Below are 25,118 nucleotides of genomic sequence, written 5' to 3' on the forward strand. Positions count from 1 at the left end.
CGTACTGTGCGTTCAGAGATGCTCTTATGCCCACCTTGGTTGTAACGGGTGGTTATTTGAGTCACTGTTGCCCTTCTATCAGCTCGAACCAGTCTGGCCATTCTCCTCTGACCTCTGGCATCAACAAGGCATTTCCGCCCACAGAACTGCCGCTCACTGGATGTTTTTTCTTTTTCGGACCATTCTCTGTAAACCCTAGAGATGGTTGTGCGTGAAAATCCCAGTAGATTAGCAGTTTCTGAAATACTCAGACCAGCCCTTCTGGCACCAACAATCATGCCACGTTCAAAGTCACTCAAATCACCTTTCTTCCCCATACTGATGCTCGGTTTGAACTGCAGGAGATTGTCTTGACAATGTCTACATGCCTAAATGCACTGAGTTGCCGCCATATGATTGGCTGCTTAGAAATTAAGTGTTAACGAGCAGTTGGACAGGTGTACCTAATAAAGTGGCCGGTGAGTGTATACTTCCTTACTGTCCTATTCAGGCCTCTGCGGCCCTGAGGGCCCCGTCTCCGTGGGGGTCCTTGTTCTTCGCCATCCTCTGGGCCCGTTGCTGCAGTGACATCACATATCACCTCAGATGAGGTCCAGGGAGTTGCTGACATGATGTCTGGGGGTTCTTCAATTATTTTTGCCACCCCATTTATATCGATGATCATCAGCTAAAAGATAATCTGATTATATACATATATATATTATTATTTATTATGCAAACAAGTGGTAAAGATGGGGCACTAAATCATATGGTTGCAACTAAAAACTTAAAAAATGTAAGAAAAAGATATCAAGCAAAACCAAACCAAAGTTTTGTCCTACATTTGAAAAGTAGTAAGAGGGACAAGACATTTTCGATGTCAAATTTCTGTTGACCTAGAAGAATAGTGTTTAAGTGATACAAAAGAAATGCAGCACAATAAAGGACGTCTGACTCTCAAAGTCTTAGTGACATACTAGCACATTGGCTACATGAAGTCGGTTGTCCCGAAGACGCAGTGATGATGTCATCTGTAAGATGATCTGTCACAATTCAGAGATTCAAAGGGAAATGAAAGAATAACTCATTAAGAACTTGACTCCGTTTGGGTGATCAATACAATCATTTAATTACAAATTGAGATTTCACGGTTCCTTTCATAAACATTCCATTTTGTTTTAGCTGTGCTAACTAAAATCCCCAAATGAGGTTTTAAAACCTACTAAGAATACATATTATTCAACACAAAACATTGTGGTTCTTCAAGTGTGTTCAGTCAGTAGTAGGTACATGGGCTCCTGAAGGAAGTACATTAAAAGTGCTAAAAGGGCCTTGTGCAAGAAACACCAGTAGCCACCAACGGCTTCCTAGAAAGTCTGAATCATGAAGCCTCAGTCAGAATGACACCGTCATCAGGCCCTTTTTCTAACGTCCCCACGTAGCACTTGTTAAGGAAATTCTCTCTCGGCGGCAGCTGCCTCAGTTTTGAATGTGGGAAGACTTCCTGTTGATGATCCCCTGTTGTTTTGGGTGCATTAAGGTGTGGGGCCGAATGAGCCAATCACACCAACGCCTGCCTCCTTGTCAATAAGTGGCACGTATGGAATAGAAACAGAGAAATAGCTTGGGATCAGGAAGGAAAGAATCAAGTGTTCTTGCACAAGGCCTGACATGTAAAACGTTCCCTGTGTGGGCAGTGGGGGGGCGACTTGTTTGTCAAGCCCCAACTGCAGTCGCTCTCATCACGCTGCCTCTCAAAGTCCTCCTTCTTCTGATGTGTAATCTCACACACACAACAACCTTCTGCTGAGCCTCTGGGGTCCGAACGGCCCAAGTCCTCTACACTGACCCAAACTCCGCCATCCAGGCCTCGTACTTCTCCAGGTCGGCGGCGGAGACGGACTTTGAGATCTTCCTGAGCGTGAGGGTGAAGTCCTCCATGGTCACGGGCATCTGCAGCTCGTCTTTGGACAGAGCACGGATCTCCTCGGGGCTCAGGCCCTGGATGCGCCGCCGCATCGCCATCATGGACGCATCCCTGAGGTGCAGACAGGAGCAGAGCCAAGGGTGAGGGGGAATCGGGGCGGAATGCAGTTGTGGTGCTACATAAAAAACTATTTCCTAATCTCGGCAAAATGGAGGGAGTCCCAGCTCACCCACTCCCTCACTCAGTCTCACACACACAAACAGCAAGTCAGAGGTGATAAAAGATTAAAAAAACATTCTTGCCATTCCGATCAGTGGCAGAAAGGACTAACCCAAGGACAGAGGCGGAGTCTTAAGCGATTACAAATAATGTTTGCCAATAATCAGCGCGTCATTTCACATAATCTAAATGTGCATTTTGTGTTTTTTTGAGAATCTATTTAACAATGTGGTGAAAGAATCGATGCATGTTCACCTGCTCAGAGGGGAGTGACGCATTGTTAGGGATTCAGGTTCACATACCTGCTCATGAAGACACGGTATCGCACGCACACATTGCCACATCTAAATGTGTGTATTTTAGTACAGTCTGTGTGAGGTCTGTAGTCACACTTCAAAGTGTTGCATCTGTATTCTAGGCTTTTTTTATATTTCTACATTCAATTTACAGGATCCCACTACTAGAGCGGGGCTCTCCCAGCTAGATTGGCCAAATGGAAGGGGACAGAAAAGGTTCCCTGAAGCCATTCAAGTTTAAAAGGGTTTGATTTGGCATTTGGCATCAACATGTGTGCATGTCAGCCACACTGCTGTGCCCATAGCCGACTCTGTACTTTGTCACTTCCTTAGCTCTTAAGTCAAGGGAGAACTGCATCAATGTACAGTCTGTGGGGCCCACCAAATGAACCAGACTACATTTGAAAAAAGAAACGTCAGTTCTCTGATGCTCTACTCTTCTGAGCATCGTCTGCCCTGTCTGTCTCCAAGACTACCATTTTTAACGATGGATGAACTCATATTTAATTTGTAGATTTTTAATAAAATAAAATTCTATGTGTGCACATGCTACCACACGTACCTGCAGACGTTGGTGATGTCTGCTCCGGAGTAGCCCTCAATCTTCTCAGCGATGAGGTCCAGGTCCACGTCAGCAGCCACATCCACCTCTCTGAGGTTGATCTTCAGAAGCTCCACGCGACCCTCAGCTAAACACGCACACAATATTAGATCACGACAGTGAACCTGGACCAAGTCTTTATGAAGACCAGAGTTTATCAGGACCAAGACAAGACCAAGACTTGAGAGGTCTTTGTTTATGCTAATGCCCTCACAGTCCTCTTGTCTCACACGTTTGATCTCGGGGGGGGGGGACAGTTAATGGTTGTTAACATTAACGCTGTGGTCTACACGGGTCAAAACATGGTGACGAGACCAGAACTCATGTACTGCAACACTGTCAGTTGTTCTGTGGGTGGAGAGGTCACCTGTGGGCAGCGGGATGTAGATCCTCTTCTCCAGGCGGCGCCGTAACGCCTCGTCGATGTCCCAGGGGAAGTTGGTGGCGGCGAGCACCATCACCATCTTAGAAGGGTCGTCATTATCCAGAGCTCCCCCCACGCCTGGTGACCGAAAGCGCACACCACGATTCAACAAGCACTCGACCATTTGTGTGACACCGAATTTGTTTTGGTGGAATACTGCGCTTCACACTAAGTCTCTTCAGTTTTTTGTATCAAACTGTGCCCAAAGCCATAACAGGTGACCCGACAGGTAACCCCACAGGTAACCCTTTTCCTTGAATGAACGCCACCCATCAAGAACCTTTGCACCGCCCCAGCGTCTCGGCTCAACTCACCGTCCATCTGCACCAGGAGCTCGGATTTGACCCTGCGGCTGGCCTCGTGCTCATCGGACGTCCCTCTCCTGCCACAGATGGAGTCCACCTCGTCTATGAAGATGGTGGTTGGTGCATAAAAGCGGGCCTGAGAAGGGAAAATCGTTGAGGAGACCCTGTCTCTGAACATCCGGATCTTCCGTTGCGTATTGAGAAAGAAGTACGTGCACGTGAGCTTACCATTTCAAACAGCAGGCGGACCAGTTTCTCTGACTCGCCCCTGTATTTGGAGGTGAGGGTGGAGGAGGACACGTTGAAGAACGTAGTGCCGCATTCGGTGGCCACCGCCTTGGCTAACATGGTCTTTCCCGTCCCGGGGGGGCCAACCATTAACACGCCCTGGAGGGAAAAAAAGCCACGCGTGAACACAGGGACACTGAGGAAGATTTAGTTAGACATGCATATATGAGGAGAATAAAAGGCCTCGTCTGCTGTAACAACAAAACAAGCATTGACCCACGCATGGCGGGGCCCGGGGGGGGGAGAAGACTCGCATGATGACATTTAGTCTCAGTGAGATATGGAAGAGACAAACACTTGGAAGTATTAAAGTTTGCTGCTGCACTGCAGCACTGTTTGAGCACCACGCAGGAGTTACACTAACACTGCACCATATAAAGTGAGTTATTACATAGTTATGACAATGTACATCAGCCTTAGATTCATTATTTAAAGTTCTCATAGCAGAATTGATTTTGAAATTATAATAATCATTGAATCTACCTCAACATAATAATCTAATTTTAAAATATGCAATATTTAGGGGGAAATATAGTTTTAACAGAATACCTCAGTAGCGATATTGCACTAATATTGTAGGTCTGATAATAATAGAATAATAATAATAATCAATATTGTAGATATAAAAAGGGAAGTGGGTAAAAGCAAATAAAATATTCATGTTATCCCATATCAGGATATTGATTAAATTGTAATATATTGCCCAGCTCATAAATTACTAACCACGTTCTCATTAAAAGCTCTCTTGTAGGTGTTTTACCTTTATTTATTTAATACGGCGGCATTCGAAAAGTTTCTGAATTGATTTCAGCTGTGTGTGTGTGTCAGTGTGTGTGTGTGTGTTTACCTTCCAGGGGCGACGGATGCCTTTAAAGAAGTCGGGCATCCACATGGGCAACACCACCGCTTCCCTCAGCAGCTTCTTAGCGTCCTCCAGGTCAGCGATGTCGTCCCTACAGTCCACACAGAGAACTCAGTAAGCAGGGCAAAGAGAGACGGAAGCGCTCCTGCGACAGCAGAGCGTATAAAAGAGTACGTGAAAAGCTGGCCCACCAGTGTACGTTGGGGTTGCGGGACACGATATCCCTCTCCAGCGAGTCCACCAGGTCGCTGTCATAGCCTGTGCCGTCGAATTTCTTCTGCTCTCCATCTCCTGAGGGATCGCCGACTCCCTTCTTCCCCTTAAGGAGAAGTAACACAGAGACACGAGATCCATGAAAACTTTTCTTAGCACCAAACTCATCCGTTCATTTAACTACCAATCGGCAGCGACGCTCCCACCTTTTCCTCTTTGGCCCTTGTGCCTCGGGGGCCGTGCCGGTCTGGTTTCTGGTTGGCCTGACTGCGCCCCCCCGGCCCGGCCCCTTTATGCTGCAGACCAGGGGACTCCTTTCTTTGCTGCTTCGCCGCACTGTTGGGGCGCTTCGCTGGGACCACATTCCTGCAGACACAAGAATACCACTGTACACACGGGTGATAGTGGGACACACCTGCAGACGGAAACATCAAAGGCAGAGAGGAGATAATGGAGATACCACAGCGAGCCAACATCGCTCAAAAGCAGCTCCGCCGGATCTCTGTGCGGGTAAAGCTCGACATGCAGCTTTAAAAACCAGAAATAAGAAAGGCGAGTCACCCTGAGATGAAACATATTATGTGCTTCCTTATGGACACTTTTCTTTTACAGACTTATCTCCACAAGGGTAAAAGACAGTGTAAAGCCAACTAAGAAAATGTTTTTAATAGAATATATTGTTTTTAAAGATCCAAAACTTATCAATTAATGAATGAAATTAGGTCAATTTTAGTAGTGTGAGCCCTGCCAGAAGCCCACAAAGGCTCACATGCATGCGCACACGGGCGCACACGCTCACCTGTGTTCTGCAGGGGTGGGAGGGGGCCACACATCTGGATCTTCAGGCCTCTCCCATTGAGGGGCGAGAACGTCAGCTGGCTTCAAGGACCTAAAGCTCTCGAGCGTTCCCATGATGCCTTTCACCTGCTCGTACTCGTCGGTGAGTTCCTGCCTGACCTGGTCGCAGAGCAGAGTGTTACACCGGCCCTCGCGTGACCTGCTTGACCAGCAGCCGCGTTGTGTAGGCGAGCTCCAACTCACCTGTTGCCACCTGGCTTTGAGCGCCGGGTCCCGGAGGGACTGGCAGTGCTTGTGGATCTGTTGGACGACGCCTTGGTAGTACACCAACGAGGAGTCATAGTTCCCCAGCAGCGCGTACTCGCGACCCTTCTTGGCGTTGTCACAAATCTCGGATAAATTCATGCTGAGGAGCAGCTAGAACGCTGTGGGCGACACGCAGAGGTCCAGGTCCTTCCCCGAGCGCTGTGGGGCAATGGGTTGGCTGTTACTGGCGGACATAAAGCTTTTGTTGTAGGTAGAACCCACATTACGCTCGTTACGCTCGCTGACCTCATTATACTTTAGCGGCGTTACTTACCTAACGTTAGCTAACGTTACATGGCGACACCACGTCGGGGTTTAGAAAACTGCTAGCAAACACCCGGCCAAACACGTCGGTTGAGATTGCTGATAGGAGACGCCGTCATTTCCGATTTTTATGAAATCGCAGACAGTTCCCCCTCGCTTACTATTTAAAATCGCGTATTCCGACGTTAGCCTTTGCTAGCTCGCTGCTAGGCCACATACGGAAAACAAAACTAATCTTGTTGCAATAAACAACGTAAACATCACTTAATCCCACGAGCATGGGTTAAATATGTTTGTAGACTAAAGCAACCGGAGTCATATGATTAACTGCATTTAGAATATTACAATAATTCCCAAACCTGCATGAAAAGCCCTTGTTTGTGTTGTTCTTTGTGAATCAGAAGTCCAGTATTGTTACCATGGCCGCAGAGAGACGCCGCGCGAGGAATACAGGCGGCTTGATCACTGCGCTGCGTTCACGGACTTGTAGCAAGCTGGTAAATTCAGTAGATTCGTAGCTCGGCAATCGAAATTGGCATTACTCAACCAAAGCCCTACAATCAAATGAGTTATATTAGTGCAGAATGGGCTTTAATCCCGTTTAGGATATTTCATTCTGTTGTTTCTGTAAATTACATTTAACGTATACTATTAACAGTTCGCGCACGTTGAACTAGGTCATGGACTAGTTTGCAGAGTTTATCGAACACATCGTGGCTAGATTTATACGAACGTTGACCACTAGTCGTCGCTAATATTCAATCAAATACTGCCAACTGGGATGAAGCCACAAGATAAAGCTGAGGCCATTATTTCTTGAAACCACATTAATAGCAGTTCTGGGGCTTTAAATCATATCCCACGATCTTCATCAAGGAGCATTAATATATATTATATCCTCGGTAATGTGTAAGTATTTAAGACAGCTGCTGCACACACACACACACAAAGCCTCAAACATTTAAAATCATCCACAATGAAACCACTTTTATTGATTTGCAACATCACAGATCTCAATACTTTTGAAAAAAACATTTTTTGTACACATGCAAAAAAGAAAATATCATTTAGTGATTTTATCTCATACCATCGATACCTTGCATTTGGCACAACAGTTTCCAGAGACAGCTGAGCATGTGTTCATGCTATTCAAGTAAACCAAGTATTTGCATTTTGTCCAAGTAGTTAGTTACATTTTGTTACCGGTGAACTCTAACAGAAGAATGAGCGGACACTGAGTGTGTTATGTTCACATTTTAATTGACCTTTTTGCTCCATTTCTTTTCACTGAAATCTCAATTCAGCGTCTGTGTTGAATGCTGCAGTGCTACGGGACAGCTGACAGCATACGTTTTCTCTACGTATTAATGTGCACTCTGCTCGTCTGTGCTGTCACAGATAGTTAGCATACGGCCATTTCCATTCATGCTTTTCATTGAAATGTAGAATTAATAGTGTGCAGCTTACAGCCCCCTTGACGTTGCGCTCTGCGCCTGGCATCAAGCAGCCATACGGGGAAAACCGATTCATCCCGTTCTATGTCATGATCATGAGAGGCCTTTCTGAATTCAGTCTCAGGCCTTTCCTCAGTACCATTATCGACCCACGAGGCTTGCGATGACCTCAGCACTGGCACGTCGCCGCTCCCTGCTCTCTCTGCTCCCACAGCTGCCCGGCGCCGCTCTCGCTCGGCTGCTTCAGTCGCAGCGGTTTGTGGCTCTTCAGTCTGTACGCCAGAGTCAGAAAGATGGCGTCCACGTGCTCCTTCTCAGCGGGCTCCTTGGCCGAGGTCTCGAACAGCGGGAAGTCGTAGCTGTCGGCGAGGCACTGCGCCGCGGCGGTGGGGACCTCCCGGCGGTCCCTCAGGTCGCACTTGTTGCCCACCACGATGCGGGGCACCAGGGGCCCCACGCAGTGCCGGCTGCACTCCTCGATCCACTCGGGGACGCTCTCGAAGGAGGAGAGGCTGGTCACGTCGTACACGAAGATGACGGCGTGGACGCTGCGGTAGTAGTGCTCCACCATGCTCTTCCTGAAACGCTCCTGGCCCGCCGTGTCCCAGACCTGCAGCTGAACAACATATCATTGGGACTTCAGGGGGCAGTGGCAACAAGGGTTGTGGAACGCTCGGGCCCCCTACGCTTTGCTGAGTGTGCATATTTTGTTTAAAGTACTGGTTTAGACTTCCGTTTGGTTAGAATCTAAGTGAAGTCTGTTTTCATTGTGTATGTCATTGTTTCACGTTTGTTAAAAGTGTTCTCGAAAATAATTTGATCTTTGCATAGTCAGTGTTTTATTTTGTGTTTCTCTCTTCCTGTGCAGTTTGTTTTGTCGGTGGAAAGTGAAAGTGCAACAGATTGGTACTAACGTGGTGCGATATTGAGCCCGATTTATTTCTGATCAACTGAGAATGAACTGCTGTACGAGTAAAGGAAAGCCAGGTCACTTAGTGCAAGTGACCCGTGTTCCAGGTGTGTTTTTATTAGATTTTGAACGTCAAAACCACAGGCTGCACACATGATACGCCACCGTAACACTGCAGCCCTTCTCACTAAAGGTAAGGAATCAAAAGCACAGGTGTGTATAATGAATGATGGCTGTATGTGAGCACGAGGGAACAATGTTTCCGACTGAGTGGGGCTGAGTGGTGTTAAATAGAATGTACAAACGGGGATTAAGCATCACACTATGAGATGTAATTGCGCGTTAGGCCTTTAGCTCTGTAGCGCTGCCCTCCTCATGCAAAGCCTGCAAATATCTGGAAAGAAAACCGATCCCAGGTCAGCCTGCGTCCACATCTGAACCGGAGCTCAGGCAGCTGCAATGTGCAAGGAGAGACTACGCGTGTTTGTTGGTGTGCCATCCTCTCCATACGTGGAACGTCACGCGAGAGCGTCTGCAGGTCCCACTTACTTACCTTGATGCTCTCTCCGTCAATTTCCAGCGTCTTCTCTCGGAAATCGACCCCGATCGTCGCCTCCGGGTTGTTCAGGAAAGAGCCCCCACAGAACCGGTACGTCAAACACGTCTTCCCCACGCTCGAGTCTCCGATGACGATTATCTTGAAGATGCGAGCGGGCGCCGTGTCATGACTGCGGTGCGAAGGGAGCTCCGAGGAGTCACTTTGACCGAAAACGGTGTCCAGTTTGTCCCCTGGTTTGTTTTCTATTGCCATCGCTCATCCTCTCGCAGTCTGGATGTGAGCGGTGCTGAAACATCGCGAGACAAAACGGCACCTGACCCGAGCCACGTTCCTCCTTTGAGGGACATTTGTTGCCACCCCTTTTTTGAATAAATTTACCAAAATAATATTTATTTTGACTTATACAATATTTTTAAAGCAGATTTGTTTTGATATTGAATGACTTATCTTACTTTTTCTGTTAGTTGTAATTAAATACATGACGTTTTTCTTGTCTGATCATTTCTATAATCTGGAATGCCATTCTGACAAACTAATCAACTACAAACCAACAATGGGAATAAAATTAATGTGAACACACAGTTGGATCACAAACAAACAAAAAATGTTCCACATCATGTCTAAGTCAGATTCGGAATAAATATCTATTTCTGTTCCAGCCTGTGAAATATATCTTTAAAAAGGGACCTTTTGATAGAATTCTCTAATCAAATCTAAATATGGAACTTGAACTTTAAAAAGTGTTTGTTGTAAATCATGAAAGAGACGTATTCACAGTTCCTCTCATCAGCGACAGTATGAATACTTCCACACAACACCACTTCTGAATAATGTATTGTGCCTTATGTATTGTTTAACGTTGTTAAAGAAAAAATACACACACAAATCCTTTTCTGAAACGTGTTTATTTGACAGATGATCCAAAACAGTTTTATAATTCAGACTGTCTGTGCTACCACTGACAATCACCCTTCACACACACACACACACAAAAACGTAACACTTCCACTATCCAGCATACAAAAGGGACAACATCAAGAACTGCTGGCATTTACCAGTTTATTAGGAGCAGCTAGTAGAACACAACAGCCCTGACATTAATCCAACCTTCATTAAGCCGAGCAGGTTGAAGTAACGTTGTTCCTTCCACTTGATGGGGTTTTGGGAGGCTGTAGTTTGCAATGTCCAAGAGAGAGAAGTGATTCTAATACGTTGTCTACTATCTTCTATGGCTGAGAGCAGACCCATTAGAAGCAGTTCTAATAAACTGGTAGCTGCGTGTGTGGGGAGGACGAGGGCGTTGCTACAAACTGAAACATCAGGAACAAACAACACTTAAAAAGAAACATGTGGAACATTTAAGATTCCTGATTGTAAAACAGACGGAAAGTTCGACATCGTCATTAAGAAAACGCATATGTGGGATCCATAAAATTGTTTGAAATAAATTCAAGAAAATGTTCACTCAAAGCCCGTAATTTATACTGCATTAGAAAAAGTAAATTATGGCATCGGGCTTGTGCTGAAGCCTCAACCTGAGTGTACGTTACATCGGCTTTAGTGGTTTTCTTGGCACCTGCTGTGCGTGTCTCTTGTTGTGCATTGACTACATACATAAAAAAAAGAACACAGGAAGTTTTGATGCCCTGTAAATGACACGTTAAAAGTCTTAAACATTAGCTGGCACTCGCACAGCCAGGTATCCAAAAAGATTCACAGTCACCCTTTTGCACCAATCATAAGCAGGGAGTGATCATTTATTCACACTAAATAAAATCTCTCATATTTATATTTTTCAGTCACAAATGTACGTCTTTTTATGGCCTTCACTGCAGGAAGAGCACAGGTGGACGTTTTTAAATGTATTATCTTACTGGTAACACACCTGTGCATGACTGGTTCAAATGTTTCTGCTTACAAAAGATGATCACCTTCATTCCAAATCGTTCCCATGGTCCTGTGCATCTACACTGCAAAGGCTCATTTTGGAAGACAAAGTCTCCAACTCTCTCTACCAGTTCTCGTCCGAGAACGAGCTCGAACTGCCGGAGTCCGAGTCGGCGTCCGTCAACCCGTCAAAGTCCCAGTCGGCGCTGGAGCCGCTGTCGTCGTCCTCCTCTGTGGAGAAGCTGTGGGCGGAGCCCAGGCACGTCGGGTACACGCGCGTCGAAACGCACACGGGCCCCAAGGTGGACACGTACACCGCCATGATGTTCTTCCAGGCGTCCCGGGCCGGGTCGTACTCGTGGATGAGGACCCGGTTCTTGTTGTGCTGCAGCAGAGTCTGAGTGAGCAGCAGCAGCTTGCTGTTGTGCTGGATCACCTGGTAATTGAGGGCGCGGCTGTCGATGGGTATGTCGCCCAGCCTCTTCCACTCCCCTCTGGCGGGGCTGTAGGCCTTCACCACGGGGATGTCGCACACACACACGATCTGGTCCTGGTACACGCAGGCCTTGTGGAGCTTGTCCCTCCTGAGCGAGCCGCAGTGGCGCCAGCGGTTCCTCTTGGAGTCGTAGCACAGCATCCTCCGCTTGTTCACCACGTACAGGTGGTCGTTCAGCGCCACCACCTGCATTTTGCCCAGAGAGTGAGGCAGAGGGGCCACGAACGTCCACTGGTCCCTCTGGACGCTGTAACACTCCACCTCCTTCAGTCTGGCGTCCGTCACGGGATTCCGTCCCCCCAGGAGGTACACGTGGCCGTTGAGGTAGCCCATCCCAGAGTGAATCCTCCCCAGCGGCCTCTCTGCCAGCTCCTGCCAGCTGTTGAGCACAGGGTTGTACAGCCAGAAGTGCTTGGAGAGGTGGGAGGCCAGGTACAAGTTGTTGTCGGGCGCGGCGCAGGCGATCAGGGACTCCATGGTGGAGCGCTTGTAATCCTGACTGCTGAGGTCCTCTAACGGAGGGGCCATGAAGTACAGGTCCTCCGAGTAAGGGTCGCAGCACATGATGTTGTCGTTGGGCAGGCCGAAGAAGAGGATCATCTCTTTGGCGCTCACACCCACCCGGTGTTTGGGCGCGTCCAGAGCCGCGGGCGTCCCGCAGCTGTCCTCCGTCGGCCCTTTGTAGAAAGACGCCAGGTATTTCTCGATCAAAGGCCTGGCCATGAGGCCCTCCAGGTAACACTTGTCCTTCTCCGTGAACAAATTCCAGCGCACGCACTTGAGCGCCAGCAGCGCGTCTTCCCTTCTCAGCAGCGCGTTGGCCTCGATCCACTGCAGGGCGGCGGAGCACACCTTCCTCTCGCAGTCCACGTCCAAGGTGTCCAGGGACAGCATCTCCCTCAGCTGCGTCAGGTCCAGCTCGCTGAGCTCCCCGCCGTTGCACACCTGGCCGAAGTTCCTGGCAATGAAGGCCTGCGCGTTCTCCTTCAGCTCGGGGTTGCCATACGTGTCCGCGAATTTCAGGACTCCCACGCAGTTGGAGAGGTCCAGCCTCCTCGTCATGAAGCCGGAGCAGGCTTTCCTGATGTACTCCAGCTGGAGCATGTTGGCCGCCGCGTACAGACGCTGGACGTTGCCCTCCGTGATGGTCACCCGGCCCGTGTAGCAGTAGTCGATGATGACGGACATGGACTCGGGGTCCACGCCGCGGATGACCACCCTCTCCTGCACGCTCTCGTTTAACCCCCCGGTGAACATGCTTTTGAAGTAAGGGCTGGCGGCGGCGAGGACGTTGCGGCTGCACAGGAAAAGTGGGTCAGCGTCGCCTGCGGCCGACCCCCCGCTGGGCTCCGGCGGCTCCTCGTCACACTCGACCCGGATGGTGACGTCACCGAGCAGCCGGCAGTCGTACAGCAGCTTCAGCTCGTCCATCAAACCCCGCGCGTGATTGACGTCCTCCAGCACCTCGGGACCGCCGAAGCAACCCATCGCCGAAGCCATTGCTGCCGCTTGGCCGAAACAATTTAGCTATTTCACGTCGGAAAGCCCAGAGTCAAATGTCGCGCTGCGATGCAGTTGACATGCTCGTGCACTGACAACGACACGTCCCGTTTATGCACGAAAACCACACGTTCGGTGAGAAAAAGACATTACCAGCTGAACGGCTGCCCGTGTGTCTCACCGAGCCGACAGTTTCGGCCCCCGAGCGGTCATAATGCGTTTAAATCCGAGATAATCCACATAGAATTGACACAGAGTGACCGTGACAGTCGTGTCAATTAGTCTTTGATTTGTGTGGTCAATGGTGTCTTCATGTCTTCAGGGTGGACGAGGCAGTCGGGCTCTAATGTCAAACGGTCTGTGGGGTCGACACTTCATTTCCCGGTAGAGATTGTAAAAATAAAACCCGGTTTAGTGCATGTGTTAAATGGGTTTTCTTTTATTCTGTCCATATACAATTAAATTCAAGTATTTGACGGATTCTAATACACGTAAGGCGTGATCACCACTCCCCAAAAAGGAATTTAGTATTTTTAAATTAAAATGTATTTTATTTTGCGTTTTACTTTGAAAAGCATCTATCCCGTTTTCCGCTCGAAGGAGTTTGCATGCTCGTCACACAACCTTGCTAAGGAAGGCTTCGCCGCTCTGATTGGTTTGTCTAACTGGGTCGATTAATATCTGGTGGATTGGGATTGATTCAAAATGATTCATGCAGGTCAGTCTATGATGCATAATAACAATAATATAAAACAACAATATCAATAATAGTACAACTACTACTAATTCTGATTTTAAAAACCCACCTTATTTAAAAACATCTTATTTATGATCAGTGATAATAACACCCCTTCCCTGTAATATCTCGGTACTCCACATAGAGTAACTAATAACCGCATTATTGTGCAATGTTCTGTGCGCATTATTGTAGCAGACAGTTCACAGAAAGATTAAGCAACCACACCAACAGTATTTAACAGTTAGTTTACTTGCATTATTGTACGTTAGCTGTTTACATGTGTTACATGTGCTTTTTTATCACATATATATCTCATCTTTTTTATCTTTGTGTTTGCATTTTTTGTCAGTTTTGATGGAGGTATGGTTTGTAAAAGTAGGGAATGTCTTTTGATAAATTATTGTTATGAGTGTATAATATGAATCTGAAAAGCCATTGATGGATCATTTTTGTCATGGATCGTGCATTAGTGTCAATCATTTCCGGTTGGCAGCTTCTTAGATCTGACAATTAACTGCCTCTCTTTTTGTTATTTTGTTCATCACTGAGAAATAAATCCCCAAATCCTCTGCAGATTTGACCTTCACTCAAAACCGAGCTGCCTGGACAACTCCTGCAACGTCTTCAGGTTGATGACGGCATCCTAAAGGCAAAACAAATGACAAATCCACTAAACATGATGGGTTTAAAAAAGGAGCTTTTGACTTCAACTCAGGTGTCAAAGAGAATCTATTAAGGTACCTGGAAAGTGAAAATAAAGAACAGGTTACGTACTTCTTGAGCTTGGGCTGTTGGGCATTATTTAAAATTCCAAAAGGTCAGCAGAGCAAGACAACCTCTGAATATCAGTCTTCTTAAACCTAATTTAATGAAGTGATCTCGTCAAACAGAATATTTCCTCATAAATATCAACGGTTACTTTGTAATAAACAATAAATGTACTGCCCCGGATTCCAAATAGCAGGCGCTCACCCTACGGTCTGCCAAAATGATCAGGTTTGAGTGTTACTGAGATTCATCATCAACACACTCCACTCTGTTAAACATTAGTACCATCAGCCCCCTGTGGAGCCAACACTTGTCAGGTGAAAACTCTGTGTATCTGCTGTAATGTGAAATCTTCAGCGTTACAGCAGTCTGAACATCAAAAGCCTATCAGTAGCTGGCCTTTGAATGGAATGCTGTTTGCTTGAAGTGTCTCCACTGCTGTCATTATTTAAAAACCTTGGACAATCTCATGGTCTTTAGTTCCTAAGCTGTGTGAAGCTGGACCTCAAAGAACTTGCCTTTGGATTTATGTATATTGAAGTAAACATCATGACCCTTTAAGTAAAACTGTTGAGATAAACTTGTGATCAAAATAGAAATGAAGGCATGCCATCTACCGCTGATAAACCACCAAGTGAAATAACTGCAGACTAACCTCAGACTTGGATATTTTTTAAAGGCTTTTATTCACTTTAAAAATTCAACTCCTCTTTAAAGTCTTATTATCCATAAAAAGCATCAGGGCTCTCTGTGCAATATCATTGGAGCTATTCTGTTTATCAAAGATCATTACAAATCTCAGCTCTTATGTAAACAATAAGGAAAAGAAACGATAATGTGTGCACACTTACTTACCGATATCATACTTCACTTAGGAAACACACCGAAAGTGCTGCGAGGTCCAGCCAATGAATATAATAAGAAACACACTACTTTTAACAGGCACAGGATGTAACAAAATCCCAGGTTGAACTCCATATTCAAAACCACGGTCTGACAAAAAAAAAATCAACAGCCGCTAAATTAGTCGTATGAAATAATTAAAAGCATGTACAAAAGCGTGGGTTGTCTCTCCCCTAAGCTTTAGTGTAACAATGACAAAAAACAAGGACGATCCAGTTGACACGGAATAAGTGATTATCAGAGTATTGCTAGGTCGCTCCATCGCGTGTCAGTCTGTGTTTCAGCAGGTAGTGAGGTGAAGGTCCAGCCTGCTGGACCGAGACGCTTCTCAGTCCTTCAGTGATGAGCAGTGCCATTTCACAAATGCTAACAGTCCCCCGTAGGGTCGCCGCCCAAGACTGAGCCCTCCTGACGACGACCTCCCTGCCACCGACGTCAGTGTGCTTTGGGTTCAGTAGCAGCCGTCTTTCCAGCTGCCGTCCCTCAGGGCCGTCAGGGCCGCCAGGCTCTTTGGGGGGGTCAGCAAACTGCAGACGGGTAGAAACAAGCCCGGTTGCTAAAGTTCTACCCTGTAACCACAGCAACATCCTCAGGACAATGAGTATATATTTGAAGCGACTTCATACATAGTCATCATCTGGTCTGAAAACATAAGTAGATAGTGGAAATAACCCATGTCGTGTTTTATAGCAGGCACCATTGGTGTGGGGTTCTGCCGTTGGGATGGAAATGTGTCAAACCTGCGTGTGGGCTGGGAGATTTTGCTCGGACGTGGAACTCCACTCATTCCCACGAAGGAGGTAGGGCGGGGGAGCGAGCTGCGTGTGACGGCCGGCTGGTTGCAGACGGCCTTCGGCGGCTGTTGGACCAAACCGCTGCTCGGCTTGAGGGGCTGAGGAGCGGCCGCGCTGCCGGGGATGGAGTGTAGGCTGATGGAGGCGGACATGGAGGGGGGGCCCTGCTGCACCGTGGGACTCACGTAGGCTGTGGCTTTAAGCGGGTGTCGGGGAGTGGTGGGGAAGTTCCCCACGCTCTGCACCCGCTGGGTGAGCTGGCCTGGGGAGGGAACTGAAGCACAGCAGGGGCCCACGTCAGATTCTGCATTCCAAACCTTGACCATGACCGTCAGAGAAGAAACAGCGCTCAACATACGCGCATGAACAGAAACGAGCCGCTCACAGGTCATTTCTGTTCATATGCTTAAAGCAAAAGAGTCTTACTGAAGGACTGGAGTCGTGCAAGCCCACTGGAGGAGTCAAAGCTCTGGCTGCTTCGCAGGGAAGATATCGTTGGCAAGGAGGAGGGGCCGTGGGAGGGTGGGTCGACAGGGGAAGCCAAGCATGGGATGCTGGGAACACTGGGCATGCTGGGAGCTCGGAGCAGGTTGGGCATGCTTCTCCGTAGCTTGTCTACCCAACCAGATGAGACATTGTAGGTGTCGGCCAGAAATGTTTTTTTACAGTATGTTTTTGTACAAATTACACAACCTGATGCTGAAGTTAGATGCAGGTGTTCTCAAGTTTTGTTAACTTGGGACACACCAGGCCAGCTGTTTACCATCTGTTTCCATCTACATACTAAACTATGCTCTTATTGCCGCTAAAAGGCATCCCCAATATGACATCATGTCATGTAACGGAGTACAGAATACACAGACACACACTGTCCTCAACTGAGGACGGAGGTCGTTTTGTGCTCGGGACATCTGTACTCATCTAACTGCCATGGTACTCGTGGAGCACTCACCTGTGCTATTCCGGTATGTTGCGTGTGCTTCCATGGTCAGGCTGAGCGGGGCCGAGTACTGGGAGAGCCCGCTGAGGGAGAACTGAGGTGCGATAGGGCTGCGTCTGCAGTCTCTGATGCTGGAGAAGGTGTGAGAGTGGGGCAGGCCGCCGCGCTGCATAGAGCCTGCGCCAAACAGTCGAGGCTGGGGAGGCGGGAGCTGGTCGTAACCCTCGTCCTCCTCCTCGTCCTCCTCCTCCAGATCCATCTCGCTGCGCCGCAGGGAGTGCAAGGAGAAGCTGGACCTGCGGCGGTTGGCTGTGGCCGTGCTCGAGGTAGAGGCGTAGTCCTGACGGAGACCTACGGGGGGGGGACAGGTGGAGGCTTTTATCCCATGAAAACCTGAACTTGACCCTCATTTGGTGTGTGAGGCATTACCCCGTCTGATACGTTTACTGGGAAATCTCCTGCATAATTTAACAACACACAAAAGTGTGTTACTGTCAACTCCAGGTCCAATACTCCAGGATCAAACATCTTAGCCAGAGGTCATCTATTTCCCTCCCTCTCTGAAGGCCTTGCATCAGGGTTTATACCCCCGATTGGCACATAGTATTTTGCACTGTCTATATTGATAAATGGCACTATGGGTGTATTGGATAACAGGAACTGATGGTTAGCTGTAGTAAATTCAATTAAAACAAGATGTGTACAAACATGTGTTTACGTACATTCTGAAGTTTCATCTACAGAATTCCTCAGCTGTAAAGATGCCAAACATTAGGTTGTGTTTCATGATAGGGATTTTTGTTTTCAATGACTGTAGTTTGATCCACAAGTCGATTCAACAGTGGACTCACTCTGCTCCTGAAGTCGAGCCATGACCTCCACGTCCGTCATGTCCTGCAGTTTGTAGCTCATAGAGATGGCGTCGTCCTCCAGCTCTGACGCACCCACCTCGCAGTCCAGGGAAGACTGGGGGCTGATGGCTGCGTGTCGGCGGCCCGCGTCTAAAAACATACAGGGGAGCCACATCTATACCACCGCGGAACCTCACTCGACCGCATGCGAAAGGAATTGAGTGTTCAAACGGCCACGAGTGGCGGAGAAGCCAGTGGGGTCTTACTGTGGAGGGGGGCGTTTGACAGGAAGGTGGGCGCTCTGTCACTGAGGCTGGCCCTGGGTGGCTGGAGAAAAGACTGCGCGCATGATGGCAATGGAGCTGAGGAGGAGAGAAATCCACATCCAATCATTAACATGCAAATCAAAGCTCTAGTCACTCACATTTCTGTCTGAAATGTCTCAACATTTTTTTGGTGGGACTTGAGCTGCTCTCCATCTGTCTGAGGGAGCGACAGGATAATCTCCACCACAGGAATCTCCTGTAATCTGACTGTAAATGGCAAGTAGCCGGTTGTTTAAGAATCTGAGTTATGTTCACACACAAGCTCCAGAAGTATTTCGGAAGCAACATGCGCTTTTGGCTCTGCGTTCTTATTACTCTGGATTTGAAAAGGAGCAATTAGGTAAACAGCGAGAGCCGGTGGTTATGCATGACGTTTCAATGTTATCTAAATGTTATGCTACTACTAATAACTAATAAACCTCGTTTGCACCTCATATGATTCGGTTATCTGTTTTTTTGCAAAAAGAAAAAAAAAGAGAGGCAGACTGGGGTCACCTGGTTGGCAGTAGACAGCTGGGTGGGGGAAATGAAAAGCAGCACTGTTGAGAGGCCAAACCGATCACATTCTGGTTGTACTGGCCAGTATCTCAGGGAAACCGTGTGAATGTGGAGAGGAGGTGCACAGCCCGAGTGGGAGCCGAGTGAGGCTGCACCGCAGGCACTGCAGGGCTAACGTGCTCAAACACCCTCGTCATCTTACCTTAGCATGTTAGCATGCTAGCGTTTGCAAAGTGATGAGCCCATTTATTAGCAGCAATAAGGAAAGACTCAAGAGATACCCCATCTGGGGACCATGCACTTGGTCCTATCTCACTCCAGCAGAGCTATGTGCCCGTAAGGGCGTGTCTCTGTGGTACCTGGGGCCTCGGTTGGTGCGGCGGGCTTCGTGTAAGGCAGCACGGGGCAGCTGAGGGTGGACAGTCCCTCGATGCAGCTGTACGAACGGATCGAAGAGCGTCCTCGCCACCGCTTAGCTGCACACAAGATTGTAGCGATGGACACGTTAGGCTGATTGCTTTACCTGGTAACACACACGTAGCAACCGCACACACACACACATGGAGTACATCGATTCAACTCTGACACGCTCTGGCCAACATGTTAATCTGCTCTTACAGATCAGTATTGATGTTCCAAATGATCGGGGCACGGCCCGGAAAGACGAGGCTGATACTGTAAGACGAGGTTTAGCTTACCACTGCGGCTTATTGGGCTAAACCGCAGGTCTTTTTAGGATAAGCAGGGATTGTGCATGAAGGCTACATCACATTCAGAAAATCTGAGTTAGAACTACTTTTGGGGATGTGGAAGTTACATTTTTACTGCCTTAGATTGTTCCTGCCTTATTAACATGACATAATGTTTAGAAACTGTAACTAGTGGCTTTAATACGGATTAAAACAAATCAATTAGGTTTAAAGATTAGTAATAAACCACTCATATAGAAAGCTTGAATAGATTTGGGGTTGATAGGCTCAAATATTCTCTTTACGAATGGCCTAATAATGTTCTATTAAGCCTTAATAAATGGCACATTGGCTAATGCTAATGCCTCTTTAGAAAGTGGTATTTGGTTTTTTTCACCAGTAAATGTGTGCATTTGGCAGGAAATGACATGACATTAGACGATGTGTGCTCCATGTGACAGCACTGAGTTCACCCCCCTGCTGATTGTTATTCAGAGAGGCACACACCTGACGCAGTGGAGCACGTTGGCCTCCCTGAAACAATTAGCCTTGTCTGCTAATGGACAACCTTAACACTTACAGCAAGTTACATAAGACAACAGCTACTGGAGCTCGGAGACAAGGATGTATTCATGAGCCAGAGGAGGAGCGCCAACCTTCACTGAGTGCAGCTTCTAGTGAAAGAAGAGGACCCTAAGAGTACACACACACACGCACACACACAAGCACACTAATGAACATCCAAACAGACCCTAACAAATCTGCCTCATTAAATAACAGTCTAGGACACAACGTGGGAGGGACAGATTGGTGAGAAGTCTTCTTAGGATATAAAAAACCAAAGCACACACACGTACACAGGCCAGTTCCCACAGCATACATTCATGCATGCAACGTCAAAGTCAAGTGCCTCGTACCGGCTGTTTGAGTCGCGAGTACCGAGAAAATCAGCCTCGAAACCCCAGCTAATGCATGTATTAAGCATGGTTTCTATGGTAACCATGCCTGTGCATGAGTGAGGAGGATGTAAAGACTCAAATCTAAATAACTCTATCGAGCAGCGAATGTCGTTCAGCAGCACACTGGGATTTTAAAGTATCTTGGTTTTTTTATGCATGTGAATATGATATTATCAAATATGCAGTTCTGCTTCAGTTGTGTCTTTTTAGGCAGAACTACAAACTAAACACAAGGATAACATTATGTAACACTCGTCTACATGATGAAATGTAATAAGCTGTAATGTAGTATCTTAACTCAGGTCTTCCATAACTGATGATCACAGAGAAGCTTAATCCAGCTAAAAAAATTGTCATTATCTTCAACAAGCAAGGCCACTAATTTTATACAGAAATGACAGATTTGTGGGATGCGGAATAAAAAACCATGTCTAAACGGGGCTGAACAGCCAGGTTGTTACCATGTAACTTGTAAGTGAAAATGTACTTTGCAGGAGTCATTTCAGGGGTCACATGGGCTGTGAAGATCTTTTAATGAGGTGCCAGGTGTTGCTAGGCGGAATGAGCAAACTCATTTTGACTGCCTCACCTGGGAAAACCCCAAATTTAAATTTAAAGGAATCATTTCATGGGGATATTACAATAGTTTACTGAGAGTTAAATGAGAGTTTAATGAAAACATCGATACCACTACCACGTTTGTAAATGGAATACAAAGCTGAAGTTAGTAGTCATCAGCTTAGCTTAGCATAAATTCTCAAAACAGCAGAGAGCAGCTATAGCCTGGCTCTGTTTGATAGAAACAAAATCCACCAACCAGCACCTCGAAAGGCACAAAAACAGTTTTGTGGACTGCTTATTTTCTTTCTTTCTGGACTCTTTGCAGGTTGCATGCCAGCCACAGCCGTTTCCCTGTTTCCGAATGTTATGCTAAGCTAAGCTAACCAGTGGCGCCAACGTTTTGAACTGCAGGGTGCAATCAATTATCTTCTTCATGGGTAGATATATTACCAGAGTAGCAAATCCCTGGAAGAGATCTTAATTGTTCTCTGGCAATAGTGAAATGTGTAAAGGGGAGAGGTTCCAACTCCCACGGAAGATAATCACTCGGTGGGAAGTCAAATGAGGTACTTAAAAACCCATAAATGTAAAGAGAGCGAGTTAAATGGTTGGAAGCAATTGAGCAGGGAAACGCTTTCACGGCTCGGGAGCTAAAATCCTGTTGCACGTGGAGATGCTTCGTGGGTGAAGCGTGTTATAGCTTATGATCGCATGACGGCAGCTGGAGAGACAGATGTCCAGATGTGGCAGCAGCTGAAGGCCATTAATCTGAGTTATAAATACTCTGTACCTTGGTCCAGCCTGTGGCAGAGGGTCATCTTGGCCAGCTCCACCTCGGGCCCCGGGTGGTCCAGTACCTGCCTGCACCACTGGAGAGGGCTGAGGAGACACTCGCCCATAAACTTGGCTTTGGGACTCACGTACAGCCTGTAACGACACATCAAGACCCACAATTCAGCCCTGACACTTTCACAGCAAGGCTCATATTGGTGCTTTCTGGAGAGAACTGAGGGCCAATAAACTGGAGCCGAGAGATCTGTAGGAGCGCGTTTCACAGCGTCAATATCTCTCAGGCAAAGGCAAAGCATCACTTTGCAATGTTAAAAACGGTAGCTGTCTAAAGGGAGCGATTTTCTTAAAATCTTGATGTTGACATACACTTAAAAGATCAACATCTCCACAAATAGCAGTTGGCGTTTTACTGGCTGCAACAAAAGCGGCCGTGCGTAATAAAAACTCACTCAATGGTGACTGCCTCATTTGGTGCAGTGATGTAAAGGATGTGACTACTATTTACAGGACGATAGTATCTATTCCCCCCCCCCCCCCCCGTGCGTTATAGAAGCCTGAAGCACAGAAACAATCAATCAATGAACTGATTAGATTTTAATTACAGGATTAATTAGGATAAACGGCTAATTTGCATAATATATTAATCATTTCAATAGTCTTTTTTACCAAAAATATCAAATGTCCCATATGATGAATTGTCATACATGACAGGGTTTGGGCTTCAAAAAATTAGTTTGAAGATGGCCCCATGGCGTTATACTCAATATTTTTTTTACAATATCCAATTATCTTACACACCAAATGGTGAACAAGAAAATAAACTATACCTTTGACCTTTGACACACAAAAAAACAAAAGAAACAGAAATTGTGTAACTTGGATGTTATCAGAGACTTGCTATCAGTTGGTAGTATTTGACAACTGAACGAAGAGGAGACAAAATAGCAAAAAAATCTAATAATGAATTTTGCTTATACTGACATATAAGCACACATGATATAGTTAAGCAAATTATTAACCCACTATGAACATGTGCATTACTATAGCACACTGGTATGATAGATTTCTGAAAAATATGGCTGGCCATTAATTCAACATAATAATTTATCATAAAATCATGCATCAACATATTGTGATAAATTGTGTACATGGAATAAAACAAGCAGACTTAAATGTGCTGAACTGACTTAAAACTTAACTGATTGAACTATTCTGTGTTTGTGTGCATGAATCTTAACAGAGTCAATGCAAAGCGGGAATTATTTATATAAATGATATTTATACATATGCAGCACCAGTCAACAGTTTTGACACTTTCCCATTGAATTGAATGAAAATATGACTCCAAACTTTGGACATGTATTGGATAGACAATTGTTTCTTTACAATTTCACAACTGCTCCTTGCCTTTTTCCCTGCTGTTCTTAAGTTTGAGCTGTACAAAACATTGATTTCTTGAACTAACAGAAAACTATTTACATGTAGTAAGTGAGTGAAATATATCATTATTGAGCTATGAAATGATCAGTATTGCGTTATAAGATTTCGTTTTTTGACAGAACAACTGCCCTGACCCTGATAACGAGGCCCCGGTTCTCCACTGACTCCATCAGGCCCGTTAGAGGGAGAGATGCTGCATTCAGCCGTGTGCTCCATTTTCCACATCATCACACGGGCTGCATTGAGCCGCGGAGCCGGTGGAGTGGTCGGTGCAGCCCCGGGCTCAGCGCTGCGCACAAAGACGAGCTGTGTGATCGTTATTGTTTTCTACTTCCATCCCGGCGCTGTCTTGCGCAGAAGAGACACCTATGCTGCACGCACAGTGCATTCTGGGATGCCCGCTTGCTTGTGTCAAATCAGGTTTTGTTCATTTTTTTTTTAACTCCTTAAAATAAAAAAGTCCCTATTTGAGCCGAAGTCCGCGAATCTCCTCCAGCAGGAGACGAGTCAACCGTTTAATCGATGAGGGGCTGCATGGAAGGATAGCCTTAAAAGTCATGTAAAAACAAAATGTGGCTGGTAGACAGCCGTGTGGCCTGCGAAGCATCTTCGGAAGTCAACAACAGTGTGTGCGTAATAAACAGAGCGGTTACCAGCTATCGGGCTGCCCGATGGGGAGCGCGGCGTCCAGGTCCAAGACATCCACCTCATCCATAACGGTGGCGCTGTCCTCCTCGGCGGCGCCGAGACACGCGGAGCTCGGCTGAAAATACGCGACGGGCTCCTCGGTGGATCCGGGGGCTCCGGGGGGACTCGGGATGCCATATTGTGCGGGGACGTGGTCGCTCGCGCACGCGTTACCGCCGCGCAGACACGACAGCGGGGTCTGGGGATGAGCAGGGCCGACGGGGCGAGTGTTTACCGCGTTCGCTCTGGTCCGCAATTGTTCGTTTTGCCGCTCCAATTTGCGGACCAACTCCTGCAGCTTGAGCACCTCCAGCTCCGCGCTGGAGGTCTGGTTGTTGCCGTTGACGTCTGCCATCATGCGCGGGTTCAACACCTCTGCTTCCATTTGGTAGAGAGCACATTGAGAAGCGGCCTGCCTGCGGAGAGCGTGTCCAGATTCCCCCCCCCCCCCCCGTTGAAAGCGACTACTACACGCACACGCACTCGCAAGCACACGCTCTCACACAATGATGCCGCTGCTGGGATGATGGCACAGGCTGCGTCTGATTGGTCAGCAGCTTGGAGTTCAACTCCCATCGCACCACTGCCGAGGAAGTGTTTATTAAGGACACGCGCGCGCACACGCACGCACACGCAATCACCGTGTACCTTTCTATTGTTTTCCTTTGTTTTTTTGCATTAAACATCTTTTTTACAGCGTTCAATAAAATCTTTTAAAATTAGCATGAAGACTATAAGTGCAATCATGAAAATGACATTTACATATTGCCTGATATCATTTTCAATACATTATCCTCCACTCCAGACACTAACTAGCCTTTAAATGTTTTAATTGTATCCACCCCCCATAAATGATCCTAAGTGCTCTTTCTAGGACATTTAT

The 25,118-nt window shown here is 46.9% G+C and overlaps 4 protein-coding genes across 5 annotated transcripts; all 4 read right to left on the bottom strand.

The window, feature by feature from the left end:
* Positions 1-1,079: 1,079 nt before the first annotated feature.
* Positions 1,080-6,985, bottom strand: katnal1 (katanin p60 subunit A-like 1). Its single transcript, XM_037488109.2, has 11 exons — positions 6,842-6,985; positions 6,156-6,377; positions 5,914-6,071; positions 5,321-5,480; positions 5,093-5,220; positions 4,887-4,992; positions 3,980-4,138; positions 3,761-3,887; positions 3,390-3,524; positions 2,984-3,110; positions 1,080-2,017 (listed from the first exon to the last, which is right to left on the bottom strand). The coding sequence occupies exons 2-11, from the start codon at positions 6,315-6,317 to the stop codon at positions 1,819-1,821; spliced, it is 1,461 nt and encodes a 486-aa protein (XP_037344006.2). The 5' UTR covers positions 6,318-6,377; positions 6,842-6,985; the 3' UTR covers positions 1,080-1,818.
* A 469-nt stretch (positions 6,986-7,454) lies between these two features.
* zgc:101559 (Ras-related protein Rab-33B-like) lies at positions 7,455-9,721 on the bottom strand. Its single transcript, XM_037488111.2, has 2 exons — positions 9,400-9,721; positions 7,455-8,552 (listed from the first exon to the last, which is right to left on the bottom strand). Exons 1-2 carry the CDS (start codon positions 9,655-9,657, stop codon positions 8,106-8,108), a joined length of 705 nt encoding a protein of 234 aa, XP_037344008.1. The 5' UTR covers positions 9,658-9,721; the 3' UTR covers positions 7,455-8,105.
* A 570-nt stretch (positions 9,722-10,291) lies between these two features.
* kbtbd7 (kelch repeat and BTB (POZ) domain containing 7) lies at positions 10,292-13,667 on the bottom strand. Its single transcript, XM_037489447.2, has one exon. The coding sequence runs from the start codon at positions 13,286-13,288 to the stop codon at positions 11,417-11,419; it is 1,872 nt and encodes a 623-aa protein (XP_037345344.1). The 5' UTR covers positions 13,289-13,667; the 3' UTR covers positions 10,292-11,416.
* Positions 13,668-15,462: 1,795 nt separating this feature from the next.
* Positions 15,463-24,771, bottom strand: slain1a (SLAIN motif family, member 1a). 2 transcript variants are annotated; one of them, XM_037489487.2, is made up of 9 exons: positions 24,202-24,769; positions 22,107-22,243; positions 19,467-19,583; positions 18,550-18,645; positions 18,284-18,433; positions 17,445-17,783; positions 16,919-17,107; positions 16,439-16,766; positions 15,463-16,225 (listed from the first exon to the last, which is right to left on the bottom strand). In XM_037489487.2, exons 1-9 carry the CDS (start codon positions 24,618-24,620, stop codon positions 16,150-16,152), a joined length of 1,851 nt encoding a protein of 616 aa, XP_037345384.2. In that variant the 5' UTR covers positions 24,621-24,769; the 3' UTR covers positions 15,463-16,149. The 2 variants fall into 2 exon arrangements, with proteins under 2 accessions (XP_037345384.2, XP_037345383.2); XM_037489486.2 differs by having other exon boundaries at positions 15,463-16,766; positions 24,202-24,771.
* Positions 24,772-25,118: the final 347 nt, after the last annotated feature.

Source organism: Pungitius pungitius, chromosome 10 (assembly GCF_949316345.1).
Source record: "Pungitius pungitius chromosome 10, fPunPun2.1, whole genome shotgun sequence".
In the NCBI taxonomy this organism is placed as follows: domain Eukaryota; kingdom Metazoa; phylum Chordata; class Actinopteri; order Perciformes; family Gasterosteidae; genus Pungitius; species Pungitius pungitius.